Source organism: Oncorhynchus tshawytscha, linkage group LG10 (genome assembly GCF_018296145.1).
Source record: "Oncorhynchus tshawytscha isolate Ot180627B linkage group LG10, Otsh_v2.0, whole genome shotgun sequence".
Taxonomy (NCBI): Eukaryota; Metazoa; Chordata; class Actinopteri; order Salmoniformes; family Salmonidae; genus Oncorhynchus; species Oncorhynchus tshawytscha.
The window spans coordinates 55,762,362-55,787,732 of NC_056438.1; the positions used below are offsets into that span (position 1 = coordinate 55,762,362).

A 25,371-nucleotide genomic window follows, 5' to 3' on the forward strand; every position below is an offset into this window, starting at 1 on the left:
AATCCCGATATGTTTAATTCTGACCAATGTCTGTATGAACAAAATATCCGATTTTAGATCTAGTTTTCTCCCTGACCAATTTTTTGACGATGATGGTTATGATATGGATTTTGTTATTTTTGTTGACTGTGTAAATCCTGAATTGTTTCATTCTGACCAATGACTGTAGGAACAAAAATATCAGTTTTTAGATATAGTTTTCTCCCGGACCGATTTCATCAACGGTAGGAAGTGTCATCATACAAGTTAGCATGGTGCTAGTCAGTTTATCGAACTGTATCTAATACTATTTTATTGTTTCACAAAAAGTTATTACCACGTATTGGTGAAGGTCTGCACATATTATAATAAGCTCATGAAATTGTTGATCTCGGTTGAGACTGTGGAACATTGCAGGATAGCGAACTATTGGTTAGCTTGTTAGTGAACACTTGTGACAGCACAGCGCTGTCATATTGGGGACAAGTATATTGCTGCTGAATAAACCTGTTGACGTTCTCCAAAAGGTAGGTCACGTGATTTGCTTTATCTACTACTGGGAGTCAACCTGACAATTGGTATTACTGCTTGCAAGTACTTAATCCGTTTGTTAGCGATTGAATTGTTGGCTAGTAAGGTAGCTAACATTAGCTAACTGAACATGTTTGTGTGGGTCACGTTTTTGGGATAATGTAGGAACTTACTTACTGTATGACGTCAGCAAGAGAGCAAGCACAATCATGTTGATGTGGTCATATAAATTGGACCGCTGGTGTGTGTATGTATAACAGAAGATGGAGCTGCAGGCGGTATTGATGGCTGCTGGTGGTGGTTCTCGTATGATGGACCTGACCTACAACACCCGCAAACCTCTGCTACCTGTAGGGAACAAGCCCCTCATCTGGTACCCCCTCAACCTGCTGGAGAGAGTGGGGTTTGAAGGTAATATTCTCTACATTTATGGCTCGATCCAATCAAACCCACTTTGGTGTATTACTTTTTTTCATGTTCAAATAAAATCCCAGAATCATGGTGTTGGATACTACAACTACCAAGTGGACTCCCTCTGGTAGATGCTTCCTGTTTTCAGAATAAGAGGTGTGTGTGTGTGTGTGTACCTACAGGCTGCAATGACACTTTCAAGGTAACACAAAGGAGCTAAATACTTCAACAATGTAAAAGATATTCACATTTCTGTGTGACCAGAATGCAACAGATACCACTTATCCATGTTATTTAAGACTGTATGGGTAACACTGCCAGTGCCACCTCACCTCATCCCACATGACAGAGCAGCCCAGCATGGGAATGCAGTGTGACCCAATAACATCCCCACTCATGCCATATGTCAGTGTTCCCCAACTGGCGGCCCGGGGCTGAATTTGGCCCGCATGTGGTTTTATTTGACCCCCTAAGTTTTCTGAGCAAGAAAAAACAGATTTTAATTTTGGAAATCTCTTCCCAAGTATTCCAACGCATGATAGAGACACGTGATCGTATACAAATGTGAGCAAGGTTTGAAAGGATTGTTTTAGTCAAATATTATAACTGGGCTTCTTGCTGTCAATTTGCAGTCTACAAATTATTTGTAATTATGTTCCGGCCCCCCGACCACCATCTCAATACAAATCGTCCTGCTGCTAAATCTAGTTGATGATCCCTCCCATATTTGTTGATGCATGAACCAATGGCGCAATAAAGGTCACTTAGGGACTGTGAATAAAAAGTACTGCTCTAGTGCTGTCAGTGGCAAAGCCATTATTTCTAAAAGGATGTATACCACCTTTACAACACCTTGGCCTCCTACTCCTATGTGTGTTTCTTAGTATTTGTTTCAGAATATAATGAGTTGGCTTATAGCCTAGCTAACATGTTTTTTGGAATACATGAGTCTAGCTAAGAAACTTTCAGTTAAGACAAAGCGAATGCATGGGTAGACCTACTTACAGTGTTTATAGGTCCCGGCAGTGGAGTCAGTTTGCTGCCAGGCCTCTATGTAGCTCAGACAGTCAGGCTGCATTTGGGTAATGATAAGTCAGAGGTAATTATTGGGGGATAAATGACTAAAATTGTTATAGAGAGCACATTTTTCTCCTCCAATCATGTGGGCCAGGGCTTGATTTTGGACTCCTCACGGCCTAGTTGTAATAGTTCTTGGCCACCTCTTTGCTTCAGTAAAGTGCACATGAGGGCCCTCCACTGGAGTGTCAGTCTTGTGGAAGGTGTGGTGTGTCTGGTTAGGAGTGAGTGGATTTTGGGGGATTTTTAAAAATAATTTCTTGTCGAGTTCCTCATTATCCTTAGTGTTGAAGTAGCCTAAGGTAATTTCCATGTAAAAGGAGCCATGAGCACCAACGTGAAGTTCACAGGAGCATGTCAAATTGGGTGTCAGATGAAAGCTAAGAGTCTATATTTTTGAGAAATGAAATTCTATGTACATTTTCAACCATTTTCCATCCTAAAAATTTGGAATAAGCAAAGGCTTTGATTTCTTGTCAAAATATAGAAAATATATAGAAAACATCTACCATAAAAAGTCTTAGAAGGTAAGACCCCTGCCAACTAATATCAACACTTTTATGTTTAGTTTAGGATCATTTTTTCTGCCTTCTGTATGTTTAAAAAACATTGCCTTGTGCTTTGATATTTCATTCCCAAAAACCCACATCATTCAGATATTTTCTAATTTCTCTTCCTCGTGAGGAGGTAGGATAATGACATTTCACAGAAGTAACAAGTAAAGGTAGACCTATCAGTTAGTGTTTTTATTGATATCAGTCGAGTACAGTACAGTACACAGTAGAGCACACTAGAGTTGAGTACACTGTACTGTTCTGTGTTGTACTCTACTGAGCTCTCCTGTGCAAATAATACCCAAATATGCAAAGGAGAATATTGTATATTTCTACCTTTTGTGTACCTATTTAGGATACATCACCATGAAGAGAATGACATTCATATCTATAATAATATAGATCAGGGAACTATGATGAAATTCCTTTACCACAATTCTGTTACCTGATATAATTCAATAACCAAAATAGTTTTCAAACTCAATGTGTCATGCCATAGCTGACACCATTCTTTCTACAGACATCTTGAATCTTAATTCGGAGCAGATATTTAAGAATTTTGAGGAAATGTGTTCATGTAAAACCTCCCTCAGTTTTATATCTGCATCTGCACAGTTCTTTCAGTAAATGTGTTTAGTAAAATGTTCAGTGTAAATTGTCAAAGTAGGCCATGTGCATAGAATTGTATGGTTTGTTAAACTTTGTTTGGCATACATTTTAAGTAAAACATCTGATTCTTCCTTAACCATGGAATTGCCCCTATTGCGGGATTGCCCGTTAAAGCAAGGTTTTATCATACACATTAGGGGAATTTCAACATAAAACAAGTTCAGGTTCTCTAATTAGTGCATAGAAGTAGGCGATATGGGGTTTTCAAATGGAGATACTGTAGTGAAGGTTAACATACTATTCCAAAATTGTGTAGCTGGTCCACACTCAAGGTTTATCTTTAGTATTTATTTCATTCAGGGGTTGGTAGATATACAAACGTTTTGGCCTAAACCTTCGTCAGTGTCATTAGCGTCTCCTCTGAAGTTGTGCTTCTTTACTGTGGGCTCGTTAAGGGTAACGACTGACAGGTGCACTCACATGACAATAATGCATCTAAAAAAACTTTTTATAATAACGCATTGGAAAAACATCGGGCTATGTAATACACCTATTTGTTTCAATATTGTCACCTCTAGCCCAAATCTTTTCTATACCAATACACTGCAAGTCATCAGTTATATGGCCCGCTTCCATAACATGTCTGGAAACAGGACAGGTGACATCACAGCGCCAATGTAACATTTGTTTTTGCAGGCAAACATTAGCAAATAAACTACATGTGTAGTGTTGCAGGTTATACAGGAGTTTATATTATATTTACGATTGGAGATGGGACACATTAAAAAAGGGTTGGTGATTGGGTTTACAGTGCCTTCAAAAACTATTCATACCCATTGACTTATTTCACATTTTGTTGTGTTACAGCCTTTTTTTCTCACCATTCTACACACGATACCCCATAATGACTGTAAAAACATTTTAATTTATTGAAAATGAAATACAGATATCTCATTTACATACAGTTAGAAGTCGGAAGTTTACATACACTAAGTTGACTGTGCCTTTTAAACGGCTTGGAAAATTCCAGAAAATGGTGTCATGTCTGTAGAAGCTTCTGATAGGCTAATTGACATAATTTGAGTCAATTGGAGGTGTGTCCTGTGGATGTATTTCAAGGACAACTTTCAAACTCAGTGTCATGGGAAAATCCAAAGAAATCAGCCAAGACATCAGGAAAAAAAATGTAGACCTCCATAATAGAGGTCGACCGATTAATCAGAATGGCCGATTAATTAGGGCCGATTTCAAGTTTTCATAACAATTGGAAATCGGTATTTTTGGACACCGATTTGGCCGATTTAAAAAAAAAAATTAAACAAAAAAAACACCGTACACCTTTATTTAATCTTCATTTAACTTGGCTAGTCAGTTAAGAACGCATTCTTATTTTCAATAAGGCCTAGGAACGGTGGGGCAGGGGCAGAACGACAGATTTTTACCTTGTCAGCTCAAGGATTCAATATTGCAACCTTACAGTTAACTAGTCCAACGCTCTAACCACCTGCCTCTCATTGCACTCCACGAGGAGCCTGCCTGTTACGCGAATGCAGTAAGCCAAGGTAAGTTGCTAGCTAGCATTAAACTTATCTTATAAAAAACAATCAATCAATCATAATCACTAGTTAACTACACATGGTTGATGATATTACTAGTTTATCTAGCGTGTCCTGCATTGCATATAATCGATGCGGTGCGTATCGTTGCTCCAATGTGTACCTAACCATAAAAGTCAATGCCTTTCTTAAAATCAATACACAGAAATATATATTTTTAAACCTGCATATTTAGCTAAAAGAAATCCAGGTTAGCAGGCAATATTAACCAGGTGAAATTGTGTCACTTCTTTTGCGTTCATTGCACGCAGAGTCAGTGTATATGCAACAGTTTGGGCCACCTAATTTGCCAGAATTTTACGTAATTATGACATAACATTGAAGGCTGTGCAATGTAACAGGAATATCTAGACTTATTGATGCCACCCGTTAGATAAAATATGGAACGGTTCCGTATTTCACTGGAAGAATAAACATCTTGTTTTCGAGATGATAGTTTCCGGATTCGACCATATTAATGACCTACGGCTCGTATTTCTGTGTGTTATCATGTTATAACTATGTCTATGATTTGATAGAGCAGTCTGACTAAGCGATGGTAGGCACCAGCAGGCTCGTAAGCATTCACTCAAACAGCACTTTCGTGCGTTTGCCAGCAGCTGTTTATGACTTCAAGCCTATCAACTCCCGAGATTAGGCTGGTGTAACCGATGTGAAATGGTTAGCTAGTTAGCGGGGTGCGCGCTAATAGCGTTTCAAATGTCACTCGCTCTGAGACTTGGAGTGGTTGTTCCCCTTGCTCTGCATGGGTAACGCTGCTTTGAGGGTGGCCGTCATGTGTTCCTGGTTCGAGCCCAGGGAGGAGCGAGGAGAGGGATGGAAGCCTATACGGTTACACTGGCAATACTAAAGTGCCTATAAGAACATCCAATAGTCAACGGTATATGAAATACAAATCGTATAGAGAGAAATAGTCCTATAATTCCTATAATAACTACAACCTAAAACTTCTTACCTGGGAATATTGAAGACTCATGTTAAAAGGAACCACCAGCTTTCATATGTTCTCATGTTCTGAGCAAGGAACTTAAACGTTAGCTTTCTTACATGGCACATATTGCACTTTTACTTTCTTCTCCAACACTTTGGTTTTGCATTATTTAAACCAAATTGATCATGTTTCATTATTTATTTGAGGCTAAATTGATTGTATTCATGTATTATATTAAGTTAAAATAAGTGTTCATTCAGTGTTGTTGTAATTGTCATTATTACAAATACATGGGGGGGAAAAATCGGTATCGGCTTTTTTGGGGGCCCTCCAATAATCGGTATCGGCGTTGAAAAATGATAATCGGTTGACCTCTACTCCACAAGTCTGGTTCATCCTTGGGAGCAATTTCCAAACGCCTGAAGGTACCACGTTCATCTGTACAAACAACAGTACGCAAGTATAAACACCATGGGACCACGCAGCCATCATACCCCTCAGGAAAGAGACGCGTTCTGTCTGCTAGAGAATGTACTTTGGTGCGAAAGTGCAAATCAATCCCAGAACAACAGCAAATTACCTGGTGAAGATGCTGGAGGAAACAGGTACAAAAGTATCTATATCAACTGTAAAACGAGACTTACATCGACATAACCTCAAAGGCCGTTCAGCAAGGAAGAAGCCACTGCTCCAAAACTGCCATAAAAATAGCCAGACTACAGTTTGCAACTGCACATGGGGTCAAAGAAAGTACTTTTTGGAGAAATGCCCTCTGGTCTGATGAAACAAAAATAGAACTGTTTGGCAATATTGACCATCGTTATGTTTGGAGGAAAAAGAGGGAGTCTTGCAAGCCGAAGTACACCATCCCATCCGTGAAGCACGGGGGTGGCAGCATCATGTGGGGTTGCTTTGCTGCAAGAGGGACAGATGCACTTCACAAATTAGATGGCATCATGAGGCAGGAAAATTGTGACTATATTGAAACAACATCTCAAGACATCAGTCGAGAAGTTAAAGCTTGGTTGCAAATGGGTCTTCCAAATGGACAATGACCCGAAGTGTACTTCCAAAGTTGTGGCAAAATGGCTTAAGGACAACAAAGTCAAGATATTGGAGTGGCCGTCACAACGCCCTGACCTCAAACCCATCGAAAAAATGTGAGCAGAACTGAAAAGGCGTGTGTGAGCAAGGAGGCCTACAAACCTAACTCAGTTACACCAACTCTGTCTGGAGGAATAGGCCAAAATTCATCCAACTTATTGTGGAAGGCTACCCGAAATGTTTGACCCAAGTTAAACAATTTAAAGGCAATGCTAACAAATACTAATTTAGATAACGTAAACTTCTGACCCACTGGGAATGTGAGGAAATAAATAAAAGCTGAAATAAATAATTCTCTCTGTTATTATTCTGATTTCCCATTCTTAAAATAAAGTGGTGTTTCTAACTGACCTATGACATGGAATTCTTACTAGGATGGAATGTCAGGAATTGTGAAAAACGGAGTTTAAATGTATTTGGCTAAGGTGTATGTAAACATCCGACTTCAACAGTAATTATTCACACCCCTGAGTCAATACATTTTTAGAAGCACCTTTAGCAACGATTACAGAGTCTTTAGGTCAGGTTAGGTTAGGTCATGCTGAAAGGTGAATTTGTCTTCCAGTGTCTGGCGGAAAGCAGATTGATCCAGGTTTTCCTCTAGGATTTTTCCTGTGCTTAGCTCTATTCCTTTTCCTTTTTTTGTCCTCAAACTCCCCAGCCCTTAACAATTACAAGCATAACCATAACATGAAGCAGCCACCACTATGCTTGAAAATATGGATTGGGGTACTCCGTAATGTGTTGTATTTTATTAGCCCGAAACAACACTTTTATATTCAGGACATAAAATGAATTGCTTTGCAACAAGTTTTGCTGTATTACTTTAGTGCCTTGTTGCAAACACAATGCATGTTTGGGGACATTTTTATTCTGTACAGGTTTCCTTCTTTTCACTCTGTCAATTAGGTTACTATTCTGGAGTAACTACAATGTTGTTGATCCATCAGTCTTCTATCACAGCCATTAAACTCTAACTGTTTGTGACTTGTTAAGCACATTTTTGCTCCTGAACTTATTTACGCTTGCCATAACAAACGGGTTGAATACTAATTGACTCAAGACATTTCAGCTTTTCTTTTAAAAACTTTTTTTTTTCTAAGAGATGGGTTATTGTGTGTAAGTCAGTAACAATTTTTTGTAATTTTAATACATTTTAAATTCAGGCTGTAACACAATAAAATGTGGAAAAAGTCAAGTGGTGTGAATACTTTCTGAATGCGCTGTAGTTGATTTGGGTATGTAGCACGAAAATGCATACTATCCCACCTGAAATTCAGAGCCCTCCCAGTCCCTATAGTAACTTCATGTGTGGCAGTATTTACTGTGAGCAGCCAACTAGCAAAGCCCTGCAATTAGCTTTTACAAGACTAAATACAGCAACAGTAAGCAAACTACTTTGGAAGGAACATTTCTGCAGTCAAGACAACCCTTACAATGTTTTCGATGTGTAAAGAAGCAAGTATTACATTTGAAGTGTTTTGAATGATTTTATTTTATGCACATATTCAAGTAATATATTCTGCCATCTGTCCCATACAGTGGGGCAAAAAAGTATTTAGTCAGCCACCAATTGTGCAAGTTCTCCCACTTAAAAAGATGAGAGATGCCTGTAATTTTCATCATAGGTACACTTCAACTATGACAGACAAAATGAGAAAATAAAATCCAGAAAATCACATTGTAGGATTTTTTATGAATTTATTTGCAAATTATGGTGGAAAATAAGTATTTGGTCACCTACAAACAAGCAAGATTTCTGTCTCTCACAGACCTGTAACTTGCCCCACTGTATGAGTGACTGGGTTTAGTATTCCTAAACATCTTTGTTGGTCCTCTATAGAGGTAATTGTGATCACAACCAAAGAGGTGCAGAAGATGATCAGCACAGACCCCAAGATGAAGCTGGATGTGAAGATGAAGTTAGACATAGTGTGTATCCAGGAGGATGCTGACATGGGCACCGCAGACGCCCTCAGACACATTCAACAGAAAATCAAGGTGGGTCACAGACTCAGACAGTTGATCTCATAAAGTGCATCTCAAATGGCACCCTATTCCCTATGTAGTGCACTCCTTTTGACAAGGGCCCATAAGGAGGATAAGATGCCTTTTTTTACACAGACAGTTGACCTCATAGCCAGATTGGCTGCTCTCTGCCCATGCATTGACTGGATCTAATGTGGGAGCTCCTGGGGGTTAAATCATAACCTTTAGTTATGGGTGTATTACTAGGAAGTTGACGTAAATCATCCAATGAAGTCAATGGGAGATTTTCCCAAAAAATAATGTGGAGTTGAATAAACTGATTTCAGGTTGAGATTTGACTTTCAGCAGTAAATACTGTTTAATGTATCCTCCCTATTGTGAACTGGAGATTTTAATTTGTTTAATGTTATTTTGAATGTTATATATCTATCAATATACTGTACAGGCCTATCAATGCAGACCACATGAGTGTACTGTATGTCCAAGACAACATGGTCTCATAGTAGAGCACTTTGTTGATAAATTGGAATCAATGATTAATTGCTTTGGTATTTGGGGGGCACAGAGTCAGCTGATAATGGCTGATCATTTGAAAGAATGAGAAAATGGGAGAAAATGCCAGGACAAATGTTCTCAGCGTGTGTCAGTGTGTGTAGGGCTGTAGCTGGTGACGGTGGTTCAGCCAGTGAGGGAGCGAGGGTACTACTAGCCCCAGAATGAGCCTATAGAAGACAGGCGCCCCATGTTTCACTTGGACACGGTATGGAAAGACTGAGGACAGCGAGGCTATTAAAGCAGGAGATCCTGTGTGCCGCTGGGTGACCACTGACCCGTGCGTTCCTGGTCCCGGCTAAGCGAAGGGCCTCATTTCACCTGCTGCAAACCTGCCTCCCCCACTCCCTCCCTACAGCCGTTCCCCTCTCTCCCCCTCCCCTTGCTGCTCTTCAAACAGATGATGTCAGTACTGTCCAACGCACGGAGCGGATCACTGAAACCCACCCTGGTCTGTAGCATTCTGGAGCCAGGACATGGAGACATGTTGAGGGGTCTGGGATCGCTGGGGTACAGAGGGGAGGGATGTGGACTGTTGACTGGATGGCCTATCTTTCTATATTTTATAATTTTTTTTGTTGTTATCCAAATGAGATCATATTCAATGTTTTTTTGTTATGGTTTTATGCACATTGATTTCTTCTAGTAAGGAGTAAGTAAACCAGAGATGTTGTATTGTAACTGTATAAAGTATTAAGACAAGTTCAGACTCATGAGCCCCTATACAGACTCTGTTTGCATTAAACTTACAGTAAAGCCACATTACAAAAACACAGACATATCCATTGACTGTCTGGGGGCAAACAGAACCAAGCGGGCTCAGCTGGCCTCCAGGGAGAGAAGGGGGCTGGCTCCAACATGCTCCCTCCCTCAGTGCCTCCACATGCTTTTCTACCTAATCCAGCACAGTCACGTAGATTAAAGGCATTGAATTGCACAGTCCCCCAGCACACAAACTGACCCTGAGGTGATGAGAGAGGAAACCCTGCAATGGGGCTCCAAATCCCCGCATAGGAATCACTCTGATGTCTCTCCCCTCCCAGACCATCCCATCAACACGAACACACTGCACCAGGGGAATGATGGGTGTATCTGACTAAATACTGTAAATTCTGTTTGCTTAAAGTCACATATTGAGAAAAAGATTAGTGTACAAGGACTTTGTGTTCAGTGATTAAGCATTAAGCCACATTGACGTCTGTGATTTGGGCAGTATGTATGACACAGAGCAGGCTTCTCATGTGAGTGGGGACACAGGAGACATGGTTGAATGAGAGCGGGAGGTCAGGAGTTCTTGCTATTCCCTCATATACACACACACACACACACAGAGCTTTTGGTAGAGCTCCCCCTCTGTCATAAGTGCATACAATAAAATAGACTACTCTTGAATAAGGCTAAAACAACTTTGAACCAGTCTATATTTTCCTGATATTTCATTTTTGGGCAAGTGTTGGTGATGAGGTATGAATAAGAATGATTAGAAAGTAATTGTATTGGAATCGAAGTGAAACTATTGTGGGATATTATTAGCCTTAACTACGGGACAAAATGCATATTGAAAAAGGCGTCCCTTCGCATTATTATTCATGCACACATAACCTAAACTGTTAAATCGAGATCAGTTGTCACTGGAATGTCTCAACTGTATATGCCAAGTTGAGAGTGCTCAGCAGAGACTTAGCCTTATGAAACCAGAGGTGTCTGGCTGATTGATTAGTCCGCTCAATGAGCATGCGTGCGTGTTGTGTGTGCGTGCTCCGTGTATGTGCTCAATGTGTGTGTTTATGCGTGCCATTTGTGTCCGTCTATGGACTGTGTAGAGACAGCAGGAATTGAGCGGGCAGGCACTCCTGACAGATAGATAGATAGATAGAGAGAGCACACCCTCTCTACAGTGCTGCGTGCAGGGTGGTCTCACCTGGCTGAGAGTGGAGGGAGCCTGGGAGGGGGAACAGGGCCTTGGGGCAGCCAGGCAGAACCAGGCAGGGGAGGCAGGCAGTGTGGGTGGCCCTGACCTAACCACCAGAGATCAGGCCTGCTGAAAGGCCACAAACCCTGTCAGATAATCCTCCAGCTGACACCATTCCAGTGTCACATTTTACGTCCCAAATGGCACCCTACTCACTATCTAGCGCACTACTGTTGACTAGGGCCCATAGGGCTCAGGTCAAAAGTAGTGCACTATATAGGGAATAGGGTGACATTTGGGACAGCCACAGAGTTGCCTACTGACTGTCTGACAACCCTCAGCCCTCAGTCCGCCTCCGACCCACCATCCGACCGCCCGACCGGACAGACAGACCGCTCCCTATTGACCGGCAGTAACAAAGGGATTTTTGCCACTTTTAGTGGTTGGTTAACTTGGGATTCAGAAATAGAAATGATTGCTGTGTGTTTAACCATTAGGAGCTGTCTAGCAAATCAGTTTATTCTGATATTGTGACTTCACCTAATGGGGTTTATCCCAGCTGTTGACAGTATACAACATTGTACAGCCAGATGTATTAGATGCATATGTAGTTATGTGACCTGACCTGAATATAGTAAGTGTAGCCTATTTCTATTTTCATGGTGGTAATGTAACTTATGCCTCAAAGAGACACTCAACAGGATATATTTCAAGCAAACGTTACTTTGTCACGATTTACTGTGAAAAGTTTTACAGTGCTTCAGTCTTTCTTGACAATATATGTTGAAACCAAACCCTCACCCCCACACATGTCTGTTCTAACAATTAAAACCGGTCTGAAAACCTTAGTGTTGGGATTAACAATAGGAGAAGATGCTCCGGTAGTCTCTCTCCAGTAGCACAGAGACAGACAGTGGGATTGGGGCCCCTGGCTCTGGCCTGGTTGTTATCTGTTGACCATGTGTGCTGTGGACTGTGGAGCAGAGCAGAGCAGAGCAGAGCCTGACTGCTGAGCTGCGTGCCCCGTGTGCAGAACGTCACGGCAGGGCCTCTCCCCAGGCCTCCCCAATGAGGCATACAGCCTTTATAGAGCTAGGCATGCTTTAACAGGCCTCACTCCTCACTTGCCTTCCCTGTTTATTTATCCACAGGCCCAAGATGGCCAGAGCAGATGGGAACCAGACATCTCAAACAGAAACAATGGCAAATGCAGTGCAAGATTTATCGCTGGATTCCCCTGTGCCCCTTGCTACACTACGCTAGGCTGCCTGGGAGTTAGGAGAGCACAATGTTTATCAAGGAGGTTCACCCTCCTTTAACGCTCCTTCTCGCTCTCTCTTTCTCTCTCTCCACCTCCCTCTCTCTCTCTCTCTCTCTCTCTCTCTCTCTCTCTCTCTCTCTCTCTCCACTCTCCCTCCCTCCATCTCTCTCCACTCTCCTCTCTCTCTCCCTCCACCGCTCTCTCTCTCCACTTTGCCCACCCCTCTTATGAACCCATTTTCATTGAGACTGTCGTTAAGAAAAACATGGCCAAACTTTTCATGCACTAAGGACTTTTTGAGCATCGTTGGCTCATATGTTCATGCATATATGCACGTCGTTTGAGATGAATGTCACAGCTCGAAGAAGCTCGGGTGTTTTGAGCATAACGTAAAGCTGGGGGGAATAAAGTGTATTTCAAGGCTGATAACTTGTTGAGCATTGGCTAGGGACAGCTAAATGTATTTTCAATTTCATTTGAAGGGTGTTCCTCCTATTAGGCAGAATATTGTCACGGACTCTGATGTGAAAGGGTCCTGGGCATGCTGTAGAAAAAGTTTAAGAGGATATTGTCCTAGGTCATCACTGTCTTTCTTTCCTTTTAGAGATAAATTAATTGTAACTTGTATGCCCTTTTGACTAGTGCCAGCTGTGATATACTCCTATCCAAGTCATGAACTGCTATGTGTTCTGAGTTCTCTGTTGTATCTGTGATCCAATACAACTGTTTAGTGGGGCCTGACTGTCTTGAGTGAAAACCCATCCTCCTCTTCTCAAGCCACTAACTGTCTTAACATTAGTGTTGTTTGGGCTTGGGCGATTAAACGGTACATTTCAAAATACCGGCGGTATGATTTTCAATACAGTAATTTTGTAAAAATATATTATAAATAAATGACATTCAGCTCAGCGCTCCAGCTATGCATTTGATTTGCTAACACGATGCTTATGAATCTCTGTGGTCCTCCTCCATGTCTCCCTCCAGACGGACATCTTGGTGGTGAGCTGTGACCTGATAACGGACGCTGCTCTCCACGAGGTGGTTGACCTGTTCCGGGCTCACAATGCCACCCTCTCAATGCTGATGAGCAAAGCCCACGAGTTCACGGAGACTGTCCCCGGACAGAAGGGCAAGAAAAAAACGGGTACACAAGATTCACAAAATTACACAACTGCCAGTATTACACCAGGTCTGCACTAAAAAGTGACACACCGCACTACCTTGTCATATAATCTGGCAGTTTTATGGATGACTTTTGAAGTTGCATTTCCCCAAATAAGGCTATTCCTCGGATAACTGTTAATTTGCTTGTAATATTCTACAATCAAACTCTTTAATGTTTTTTAGTAAATCTGTCTTATTAAACCCAGTGAACATCCATAGGCCTCGATGTTAGTTTACAAGCCGGGCAGATACCAAGCTTGTTAGCCGTGTGGTGAGATCTTAGCCATTGCTGTGTGATTGTTCATCTGGTGTCTTCCTTCTCCCAGGGGAGCAGAGGGACTTTGTTGGGGTGGACGGAACAGGGAAGAGGCTCCTCTTTATGGCCAACGAGGCCGACCTGGACAAAGGTCTAGTCATCAGGAAGTCCATCATGAGAAAGTGAGTATTACTTGAGCAGCACAAGCAATGGTTAACATGGGTTATTACTCAAATGCATTGCTCAGAGTCATAATGTAGACTCCATAGGCTATATCGCGTATGGCTCTGATACTGCTCATTATCTACCAGGTGATATATTTACTCTAATGAGATGTTATTGGATGCCTTGTAGGATTTTCATTCAAATCTTGTTGTTGCTGTGTTGAATCAAGTACTTTTCACACGATGAATGACGTTTCAGAACATTTTCAAATAATGCGACCTGGAACTGGGAAGCACAACAACTAACACCTCTCTGGTTTAGCAATTCAGGGATACATATAGCTTGCTAGCTTGCTATTTTTCTCCCAATCCTTATCAAGCCACCAGGTTGTGTGTGTGTGTGTGTGTGTGTGTGTGTGTGTGTGTGTGTGTGTGTGTGTGTGTGTGTGTGTGTGTGTGTGTGTGTGTGTGTGTGTGTGTGTGTGTGTGTGTGTGTGTGTGTGTGTGTGTGTGTGTGTGTGTGTGTGGAGCACACAAGCTAAGGCGTGGGAGTGGAGGAGTGTTGGAAGGAACAATGCAAACTTGCTCAGCTCTGACCCTTCATTTGTGTGGGATTGCTAATAAAAACACAGCACTCCCCAGTCTTGACTGTCATGAGACTTGCCAATTACTCCAGCTATACAGGGATTTGCTCCTGCTTTGGCTGTGTTCTGCTGTTTTTCCACGGCAGACCCCCTGTTCCAGCTGAGCGCATGCTGTGGCCCTTTTTCTTTTCTTTCACTTGTTCTCTCTCTTTTTCCAACATCCATTTAGATGTGTTTTTTCAAGAGGCTTTAGCGTTGAGGTGTGTGTGTGTGCTTGCTTGCATTTGGCTGTTCCTAAGCCTTCTAGTTAAGGTCTTATTCCATCACCACCCTAAGTCTTAAAAGATTTCAAGCAGAATTAATGTTTGTTCAAATGCCAAAGGTGTAGCCTAAATCCTACATGTATACCTGGCCAGATGGATAAAATGACATATTGATGTAAAATACTTGTAGATATACTGCCCACCATGAAATACATCTTGGGATTTGGCTGTTTAGAGCTGATGGAACACCATAGTCATTCTTTTTTTTTAAATAAATTGCTTATCTCAATAATCATCAAATACTGGTGCGAACTAGTGTGCGCAAAACGTATCATGAACCCCTTCTTAGCATTATGTTGCGTCCCCAGTGTGGCATGTGTGTATGATGTCTGGGCTGCAATAGGAAGGCTGTGAAAGCTGTCAGCACCCTACCTGGTCCTGGACTGCGGCCCTGGGCCCGGATTCACACAGGATCTCAGAGTAGTGATATAGGATCGCTTTTACCTTCTAGATGTTTACGTGGACAGGTGGGGACTTCCTAGATCAGAACTCCTACTCTGAATCTATACTATTGATACGGCCCCTGGTCCTAGATCAGCACTCCTACTCTGACACTATACTATAGATATGGCCCCAGATCCTAGATGGGCACTTATTTTTTTAAATATTTTTTAAAATTAATTTTACCCCTTTTTTCTCCCCAATTTCGTGGTCTCTAATTGTTTAGTAGCTACTGTCTTGTCTCATCACTACAACTCCCGTATGGGCTCGTGAGAGACGAAGGTTGAAAGTCATGCGTCCTCCGATACACAACCCAACCAAGCCGCACTGCTTCTTAACACAGCGCGCATCCGGAAGCCATCCGCACCAATGTGTTGGAGGAAACACCGTGCACCTGGCAACCTTGGTTAGCTCGCACTGTGCCCCGACCGCCACAGGAGTCGCTGGTGCGCGATGAGACAAGGATATCCCTACCGGCCAACCCCTCTCTAACCCGGACGACGCTAGGCCAAATGTGCGTCACCTCACGGACCTCCCGGTCGCGGCCGGTTACGACAGAGCCTGGGTGCGAACCCAGAGTCTCTGGTGGCGCAGCTGGCGCTGCAGTACAGCGCCCTTAACCACTGTGCCACCCGGGAGACCCTCTAGATCGGCACTTCTACTCTGATACTATAGATGCGGCCCCTGATCCTACATCAGTACTCCTACTCTGACACTAAAGATACGGTCCCTGGTCCTACGATCAGCACTCCTACTCTGAGACACTGTAAATATGGACTCTGGTCTTAGGCTTTGGTTCTGGGGTGTAGGTCTGGCTCTGGGTTATGGTCTGTGCTTTGGGCTTGGGGTTCTGGTATTGGGCTGTGGACTCAGGTCCTGGGCTCCTGGCTGGGCTGTGGGAGCTGGTCTGTTGGGAGCTCGTAAATACTTCAGGGAGCCAGAGCCACTGTAAATCCTGCCCAATAAGAGCGGGGCCGCAGCAGCTGCAAGCACGCTTCCCTGCAAAAGGAAATCAGCCACACACACACACACTAATGTGGAGATACACACACACACACACACGCAAGCATGTATGTACATACTAGAGCTGGGACGATAAACCAAAAATTATCGACACCGACCATTTCAATCAATTATAATTACTTTTCTGATATTGTTCATTACGATAAGTAACCTATTCTAGAGAAATGTCAAGTTTGAAGTGAAATAAGTTTGCTAATATGGGTGATTGTGCAGTGCAGTCAAAAAGGTGATTTTCCTGTGTTTTATATATACAATGCCTTCGGAAGTATTCAGACCCCTTGTCTATTTCCACATTTTGTTATGTTACAGCCTTATTATAAAATGTATTCAATTGTTTATTTCCCTTCATCAATCTATACACAATACCCCATAATGACAAAGTTAAAACCGTTTTTTTTGGAATGTTTGCAAATGTACAAAAAAAAAAACGGAAATATCACATTTACATAAGTATTCAGACCCTTTACTCAGTACTTTGTTGAACCACTTTGGCAGCGATTACAGCCTTGAGTCTTCTTGGGTATGACACTACAAATTTTGTACACCTGTATTTGGGGAGTTTTTCCCATTCTTCTCTGCAGATCTTCTCAAGCGTTGTCAGGTTGGATGGGGAGCGTCGCTGCACAGCTATTTTCAGGTCTTTCCAGAGATGTTCAATTGGATTCAAGTCTGGGCTCTGGCTGGGCCACTCAAGGACATTCAGAGACTTGTCCCGAAGCATAGAGTTGTTTTCCTGTTGGAAGGTGAACCTTCGCCGCCAGTCTAAGGTCCTGAGCGCTCTGGAGCATGTTTTCATCAAGGATCTCTCGTACTTTGCTCCGTTCATCTTTCCCTCAATCCTGACTAATCTCCCAGTCCCTGCCACTGAAAAACATCTCTACAGCATGATGCTGCCACCACCATGCTTCATTGTAGGGATGGTGCCAGGTTTCTTCCAGATGTGATGCTTGGCATTCAGGCCAAAGAGTTCGATGTCGGTTTCATCAGACCAGAGAATCTTGTTTCTCATGGTCTGAGAGTCTTTAGGTGCCTTTTGGCAAACTCCAAGCGTGCTGTCATGTACCTTTTACTGAGGAGTGGCTTCTGTCTGGCCACTCTACCATAAAGTCCTGATTGGTGGAGTGCTGCAGAGATGGTTGTCATTCTAGATAGTTCTCCCATCTCCACAGAGGAACTCTGGAGCTCTGTCAGAGTGACCATCGGGTTCTTGGTCACCTCCCTGACCAAGGCCCTTCTCCCCGGATTGCTCAGTTTGGCCGGGCGGCCAGCTTTAGACTGTGTCTTGGTGGTTCCATATGTCTTCCATTTAAGAATGGAGGCCACAGGGATCTTGGGGAACTTCAATGCTGCAGAAATGTTTTGGTACCCTTCCCCAGATCTGTGCCTCGACACAATCCTGTCTCGGAGCTCTACGGACAATTCCTTCCACCTCACTGTTTGTCGACTGTGTGACCTTTATATAGATAGGTGTGTGCCTTTCCAAATGATGTCCAATCAATTTAATTTACCACAGGTGGACTCCAATCATGTTGTAGAAACATCTCAAGATGATTAATGGAAACAGGATGCACCTGAGCTCAATTTCGAGTCTCAAAGCAAATGGTCTGAATACTTATTTACATAAGGTATTTCTGTTTTAATTTTGTAATACATTTGTCAATTCATAGAAACCTGTTATCACTTTGTCATTGTCTGGTATTGTGTGTTGATTTAATGAGTTAAAAAAAAGAGTATCCATTTTAGAATGAGGCTATAATGTAACAAAATGTGGAAAAAAGTCAACGGGTCTGAATACTTTCCAAATGCACTGTATTTCCACACTAGTTGGAATAATAGTGTGAAATTGTGAACATGATTTTCATGCCCTTTTTAGTGTAAGAGCTGTTTGAAAAGACCACTGGAAATCTCAGCCTGTTTTGGTGGGATGGAGTTTTTTGGTCTGCATCACCAGACGGTAAATTAGTTTAATAGACCAGTAAGAAAGAGTTCCAAACCTCTCTGCTAATAAGTTAGTTTTCCCTTCCCCACTCAGACCACTCCTAGAAAGTAAGGTACTTAATTGTTACCCAACAATTATTTGATATTGAGATTTTAAAAAATGGCACATTGGACCTTTATTGGGACAATTGATGGCTACAACCATCAAATTAGTAGTTTAAAGGTTAATGAAATAAAAACTGTTGTGCACGTTGTTATAAACGTATCGTTCTATTTATCATTATCACACCAATTCAGGCCATTTTGTCGAAATATGATTATTGTCCATATCGCCCAGCTCTAGTAAATAAAAACACACACATGTATAGACACACACCAGGATGTTACATGCTGAAATACTTGTGTATATTGGAAACATGTGAACATCAAGGCCTACCCAAGACGTAAATTGTGTCCACACATAAACAGGCACAAACATGCACAACTTCAAAAATCTTGGATAGGACTACAATTTTATTAGCATTTTTTAAACATTTGAAACCTACCCAAGTTGAGCTTTAAAAGAGAAGTTGTCAATGAGCACTAGACCACTTATTGAGAGACTAAGGTGTAGTGAGCTTTATGATATCTCAAAGCTGCCGGCTAGCCTAACTCTTATTAAGCTAACCCAAGTATCGACACTTTGTCGCTTATTTCAGCCTAAGATGTCAAAAGTCTGTTTTGACTCCGTTTCCCCCATTAACCCTCTTTTCCCCGAGAGTAGGAAGTTTGAACACGGTGTTAGACGTCTGAAAGTCTCCAGTCGTTCCCTGGCTGTTTGTCTAAGCTGTCTCCAGAGTCTTTACTTGTCTACCGTTGTATTTATACAGACATTGGCCGGGTGACATATGGAATGGGAACGCTGGGCTGCTGTCCTGTCCTGTGGTACTGCCAACCTGGGACCTTTGATATCAATGCATGAGTTATGCGAATGGGCAAGTTACAAACGCTGATCTTGTGTTAGGATCTTAATTTGGTATCCAGCCCTTAAATATAACGATCTCTTCAGTTATCTTACCGGTATTTGTTTTTTTGCAGCCTCAAACTGCATGTTCTTGACCCCTGTCCTAGATTACCACCACATTTTTCCCATGCTAGTTGTCTGAGTGGTGACACCTATCACTACCCATTTCCACATGTGAGCTGAAATGGAAGCTGAAAACCTTCTACACATGTGATATGAGTTGGCCCCTGAATTGATTTGACAGTGTGAAGGCTCCTGCAGATTCCTCTCGCATACAATGTTGCTCCACTTTCCACTGTAAACTCAGCAGAGGTGAAGTCATAGTCTTCATACAGTATGTACTACCATACAGTGGCGTAGCTTCAGCCGGTGCGGTTACACCAGGACCCGTGACGTACATGGGCCCGGAGCTGCGGGCCCCCTATGTCATTTGAATTCCGCCCCACCATGCCCAAGTATTAATTGGTGACGCTGGTCCATCACGTCTAGAATTTGATGAGAAGATCTGTCTTTAACCTAGGGTATGATAAATGAACCCACTAATGGTTTCACCAACAAAATGTTTTTTTGCCACTACATAAGTCAGCATGATATTTTAGTGTATTGTTGACAATAAATCAAATTAATTTGCGAAATAAATCATATTATTCGATAGTTTCAATACCATGTTAAGGTAATGAAATGTATTCTGGGATTCATTGTGCAAATACTCTCCAAAGCGTTGTTTCTGTCATCATTTTAAGCAATAGTTGAGCTAGCTATCAAGAGAAAACGGACTAAAAAAAGAAAGTCGAGAATAGAAGATTACGGATTTAAAAATCAGCAATTTATCAACACAAAAGTGGAGTCCAAAAGAGGAAGGCCAAAAATGAGAAAGCAAAGGAGGTACAGTATCACAATTTGTTTAATTAGATTATTTTTTCAAGTGCAGTTCATGTGCAGCCATTGCTAGCACAAGCAATGTAGAAGAGGTGGTAGGTTTAACATCGCCAGCAGCAGCTTTTAGTGGGTCAAGTGAGCCAAGGCCAAGCTGTTCCATTGTGCCAGAGAAGCAACTTTGACAGAGGATACAGGCTGTCAGGTATCATCGGATATGACCCTGTGCACAAGCCAGGCCGGACAAGCTATCCCCGGGCCGGGCGGGGAGGAAGAGGAACAGGGCGAGGCTAGAATCGTGGCGGCTGAGGAAACAGGTGGAAGTGGGACAGACAACCGTTTTACCTATTCAACTGATGGGGCATTATGCAACAAATGTGGATGCAAAAGTTAAACGGCACGTTATTGCATTAGGCTCATGTAAGCCTACTGGCCCATTCCCAAGAGATGACAAAAGGCGGTCTTTTTCCGTGTCGTATTACACCACTACAACCAAGGCTGGAATCAAATTACCACGTACATGGCTATGCTATTCGGCCAAGCTAGATTGCGCATATTGTGAGCCTTGCTGGCTTTTCTGAGAATGGAGTGCCCCTTCTCTGATGCGTGGGTGAATGGGGTGAGAGATTGGCTCCATCTAACATCAAAAACGGCATGTCATGAGACATCTCAGATTCACATGGGTGCCTGTTTGGTATATGGGCAATGGAAGCTCAATGGCACTATTGACGCAGAAATGGAGAGAGGCGTGCGTAACGCAGCAAATCTCTGCCGACAGGTGTTGGAGCGCATAGTTAATGTAACTCACACATACATTATGTAATTTGGCGTTCAGAGGGCACCGTGAAAAGCTGGGGTAGGCCAACAATGGGAATTTTTCTCAGTGTAATTGAACTGCTGTCATTTTACGACCCAGTTCTGAAAGAACTTTTAGAACGCCCCGTAGGATCCGTTCACTATCTCAGTCCTTAACCGAGCGTGGGAAGTGTGACATTCAGGGAGGGGTGCAGGAAGCCTCACTTGTTTTCTTTTTTTCTATTATTATGGACACAACACCGGATGTATCCAAAGTTGACCAGTTAGGCCAAGTTTATCGCTATGTGAAAGTGATAAGGGATGCAAATAATGTCGCCACAGATCTGACCATCAGTCGTTTTTGGGATTTCTGGGTCACTGCTGACACATCAGCAGCTGAGCTTCAACATAAAATCCTGGGCAGCATAGAGGATAATGGGCTGGATATTTAAAAATGTCGTGGACAGGGGTATGATGGAGCTGCTAACAAGAGCGGGGTCTATTCGGGTGTGCAGGCCAGAATATCCGAAAAAGAGCCGCTTGCTGTTTATGTGCATTGCGCAGCGCACATTCTTAACCTGGCTCTCAACGGCTCAAAAATGTGCCAGAGATTAAACAGTTTTATGATACGGTTATACACCTTCTGGCATACCCACCTCGACAACATCTGGTGAAATTGCAGTTCGCCAAATTCAAAATACAGAAATAGTCATAATAAACATTCATAAAAAATACAGGTGTTATACATCTTAAAGATTAACTTCTTGTTAATCCATTCGCTTTGTCAGATTTCAAAAAGGCTTTGCGGCGAAAGCATACCATGCGATTATCTGAGGACAGCGCCCCGCTTACAAAAGCATACAAACATTTTACAACCAAGTAAAGGACTTATAAGTCAGAAATAGCAATAAAATGAATCACTTACCTTTGAAGATCTTCATATGGTTGCAGTCACAAGAGTCCCAGCTACACAATAGATGTTCTTTATGTTCAATAAAGTCCCTGTTTATATCCCAAAACCTCTGTTTTGTTGGCGCTTTTTTGTTAAGTAATCCACTGGCTCAAAGGCAGTCAAAACATGTAGACGAATACATCCTAATAGTACCGGTAAAGTTCGTGGAAACATGTCAAACGATGTTCATAATTAATCCTCAGGTTGTCAATTGTCTAAATAATCGATACAATTTCAGAGTATTCTATAGAAAGGAAAAACAACGAAGGGCGCACACTCTGTCATGTGCGCAAACCAGCTCTGCATTCTTCCTCAGTCCACTGACAGTCTCATTCTTCTTCATTTTTCAGAAAACAAGCCTGAAACAATTTCTAAAGACTGTTGACATCTAGTGGAAGCCATAGGAACTGCAATCTGGGTCCTAACCCATTAGATACTCTATAGGCATTAAATTGAAAATACCCACATCAAAAAAATCCCACTTCCTGGATGGATTTTCCTCAGGTTTTCACCTGCCATATCAGTTCTGTTATACACACAGACATTAGAGTGTTTTCTATCCAAATCTACCAATTATATGCATATCCTCACTTCTGGGCCTGAGTAACAGGCAGTTTACTTTGGGCACGCTTCGAAATCCAGGTGTCGAAATACTGCCCCCAAGCCATAAGAAGTTTTAACTGCCAAGAAGGACGAGAGGGAGGATGCAACATTTAGTCGTTCTGCAGACTAAGGTTTTAGAAAATGTGAACGTCATCTCCAAAATGCTACAGGCCAAAGACGCAGACCTGCACAGAGCGGTTAGCCTACTCAAGGACACAATAGAGGTCCTGTCCGGATTCCGAAAGGATTTTCCGAAGGCCATAGTCACTGCAAAGACCCTTGCCGACAAATGGGGAGATCAGAACGCATTTGAAGACACTCGGAGAAGGAAGGTGAGGCGTCATTTTGATGAGCTATGCGAGGATGAGCGACTGTGTGATGGGGAGAGTAGTTTTAGAGTCAAAGTCTTTAATGCAAACCTTGACATCGTTATCCACCAGCTGTCAAACAGATTTAAAAGTCTGTGGGCAACATCGAGTCTGTTTGACTCCATCCATCCCACTACCCTGGCCAACACAGATGATGATGATGCGCTCTACTAGACCGCCAGGCGGCTGGCTGAACATTACAGCAAAGGTGTATCAGCAAGCTTACATGGCTAATGAATCTCTTTGATGGCCTGTTTTAAGAAGGAAATTGCAAAGCACACTACAATGAGAGACCAGGCCAAGACGCTCATTGTGGATTACAATTCAGTCACTGCTACATTTGGGGAAGTAGTTACAGCGACGCTCCTTTTTATGACTCTGCCTGTAAAACGGTAGCCAGTACCAAGCACTCCTTTTCCAAACTGAAAATAATTCAATCATACCTGAGGAGCAGCACGTGACAAGAGAGACTGAGTGAGTTGGCCATTCTGCCCATTTGAAAACACCAGGGCCAAGACCATGGATTTTAATGCCATAGTCAACGACTTCGCAGAGCGCAAGGCCCGTCGAATGCCAATCAAATGAGTGAGTAAGCTTATATTTTTACAGGGCAGGCTACCCAGACAGCCTATATAAATCAGGCTTTATTGAGATTAATTTACATTGAGCGTAGTCGTAGATTGACAAGCAATCTGTTTTTTGAAACCATGTTCTGGTGGACGGCCGCTGAGCCATTTCATTGTCATTATAGCCTATACGTTTAACTAGGCTATAATAGTAATAGTAATACGCACATACGTATCATACACTGTTAAAAGGCATGCTGCCTTTTAAGCAATCTGTTTGAATGCTCCTTTTGATTGATTTGCTGGTGTTTTTGCTATAGGCCTGTGCGGGAGGCAGATCATTTAAAATAGCGGTATGTCAGTTTTGCCACCGTGCAAAACCTCAGCGAGCATGTACTGGGTCAAGAGATTTATCTTCATGTTGAGGTTTTATAATATTGACTATTGCCTATTATTTACAGATAAAATTGGGTGTTTTTGACCACTTTGTTCTTTCCTTGGTGCTGATCGACTTATACGGGTTAATTTCAAATCAAATCAAATTTCAAATCAAATCAAATCAAATCATATAATTTCTGACCACCGTCCATGGTGCTGAATGTATTGGCTATATTGCGGCTTCTTTGGTAGCAGCTTCAAATGTGCCCGTAGATTAGCTTCTGCTCTGCTGTTACAATGCTTAGTAATATTAACACACAGCCTTACCAACAAAATTATTTACATTTTAAGGAAAATATGGGTGGTGACAGGGGCCCTTAATATTTTGGGGGCACCTAGCCCCGTCATGATTAAGCTACCCTAAAATAGTTTCATTCTCTTTCCGGATGAAACCATGGATTTGGTCAATCACTTGAGGTCTACAGTACCTGGTTCCCGCAACACTAAATATATTTGAAGAATGTAGTACCATTGCAAAACTAGTAATACAGTATGTGTCTTGTCCCCTGTGTGCCATGAAGCACACTCCTCAAACATTCCTCTCTTTAAATAGCGTCAATGTATTGTCCGATGGCAGGGAATCTATACATTTAACTGCACATTTTCCCAGCTAACTACCCAAGTCTGGACATTTTGGGGCCGTTTGTATTTACCTTCTGTGCTCAGACACGAGAGAGGACAAAGAGCCACGGTCTTTATAGTAAAGCGAGATGTAGCTGGATGCGTGAGCAAATTTTTCTGGGCCTTGCAGTGGTGTTGACACAGACTAGGTCCAGAACAGCAGTTAGCAGTGTCCCCTCAGAGAGAAGCACAAGTACTATTACCTCACAGCACTGCTGCCATGTGGAATGTGCTCATTTAGGAGGTAGATCCTACTACATGCTGAGGTTTTTAGTAGTCAGTCATAACGCTTGGGAGTGAATCACCATAGCCTGAGGAGTTTTGCAACAATGTTCTGTTTCACTCATCAGCCAGGCCCCCTAGACTACCAGGAATCACACATTAGACTTGTGTCTGGGAAATGCAGTGGCTTATGGCCAAACGATGTGTATTGTATTTCTACTAAAATGATCACCCAAATGGGGATCCTTCCATCAGCATGTAGGCCGTCCCATTGGACGGACAGACTACGCCTGTAGCCGCTCCTGCTTGTGTTTAACCATGGTGTCCTGCTCCATAAAGGGCACTTGTCAACCCTCACCCCAACCGCTCCCATCCTCGCCACACCACACCTGACCCCCGTCCACCGTACACTGATCCCTGGGTATCTCTCCTGCTTGGCCTCCCTCCCTGCCTGCCTGCCCGGCCCCACAGGTGCCAAACAAGGATGTCAGATGCTGGGTGTTCCTAT

The 25,371-nt window shown here is 42.5% G+C and overlaps 1 protein-coding gene across 2 annotated transcripts in view; it reads left to right on the forward strand.

The window, feature by feature from the left end:
* Positions 1-211: 211 nt before the first annotated feature.
* Positions 212-25,371, forward strand: part of LOC112260462 (translation initiation factor eIF-2B subunit gamma) — a 53,351-nt gene continuing 28,191 nt past the window's right edge. For both annotated transcript variants that reach the window (XR_006084330.1, XM_024435598.2), the window contains exons 1-5: positions 212-506; positions 771-921; positions 8,656-8,813; positions 13,511-13,670; positions 14,017-14,128. Coding sequence is in view for 1 of the 2 variants with exons in the window: in XM_024435598.2 (XP_024291366.1) it covers positions 774-921; positions 8,656-8,813; positions 13,511-13,670; positions 14,017-14,128 (578 nt within the window). In the remaining variant the exon portion in view is untranslated. The remainder of the gene's footprint in view (positions 507-770; positions 922-8,655; positions 8,814-13,510; positions 13,671-14,016; positions 14,129-25,371) is intronic.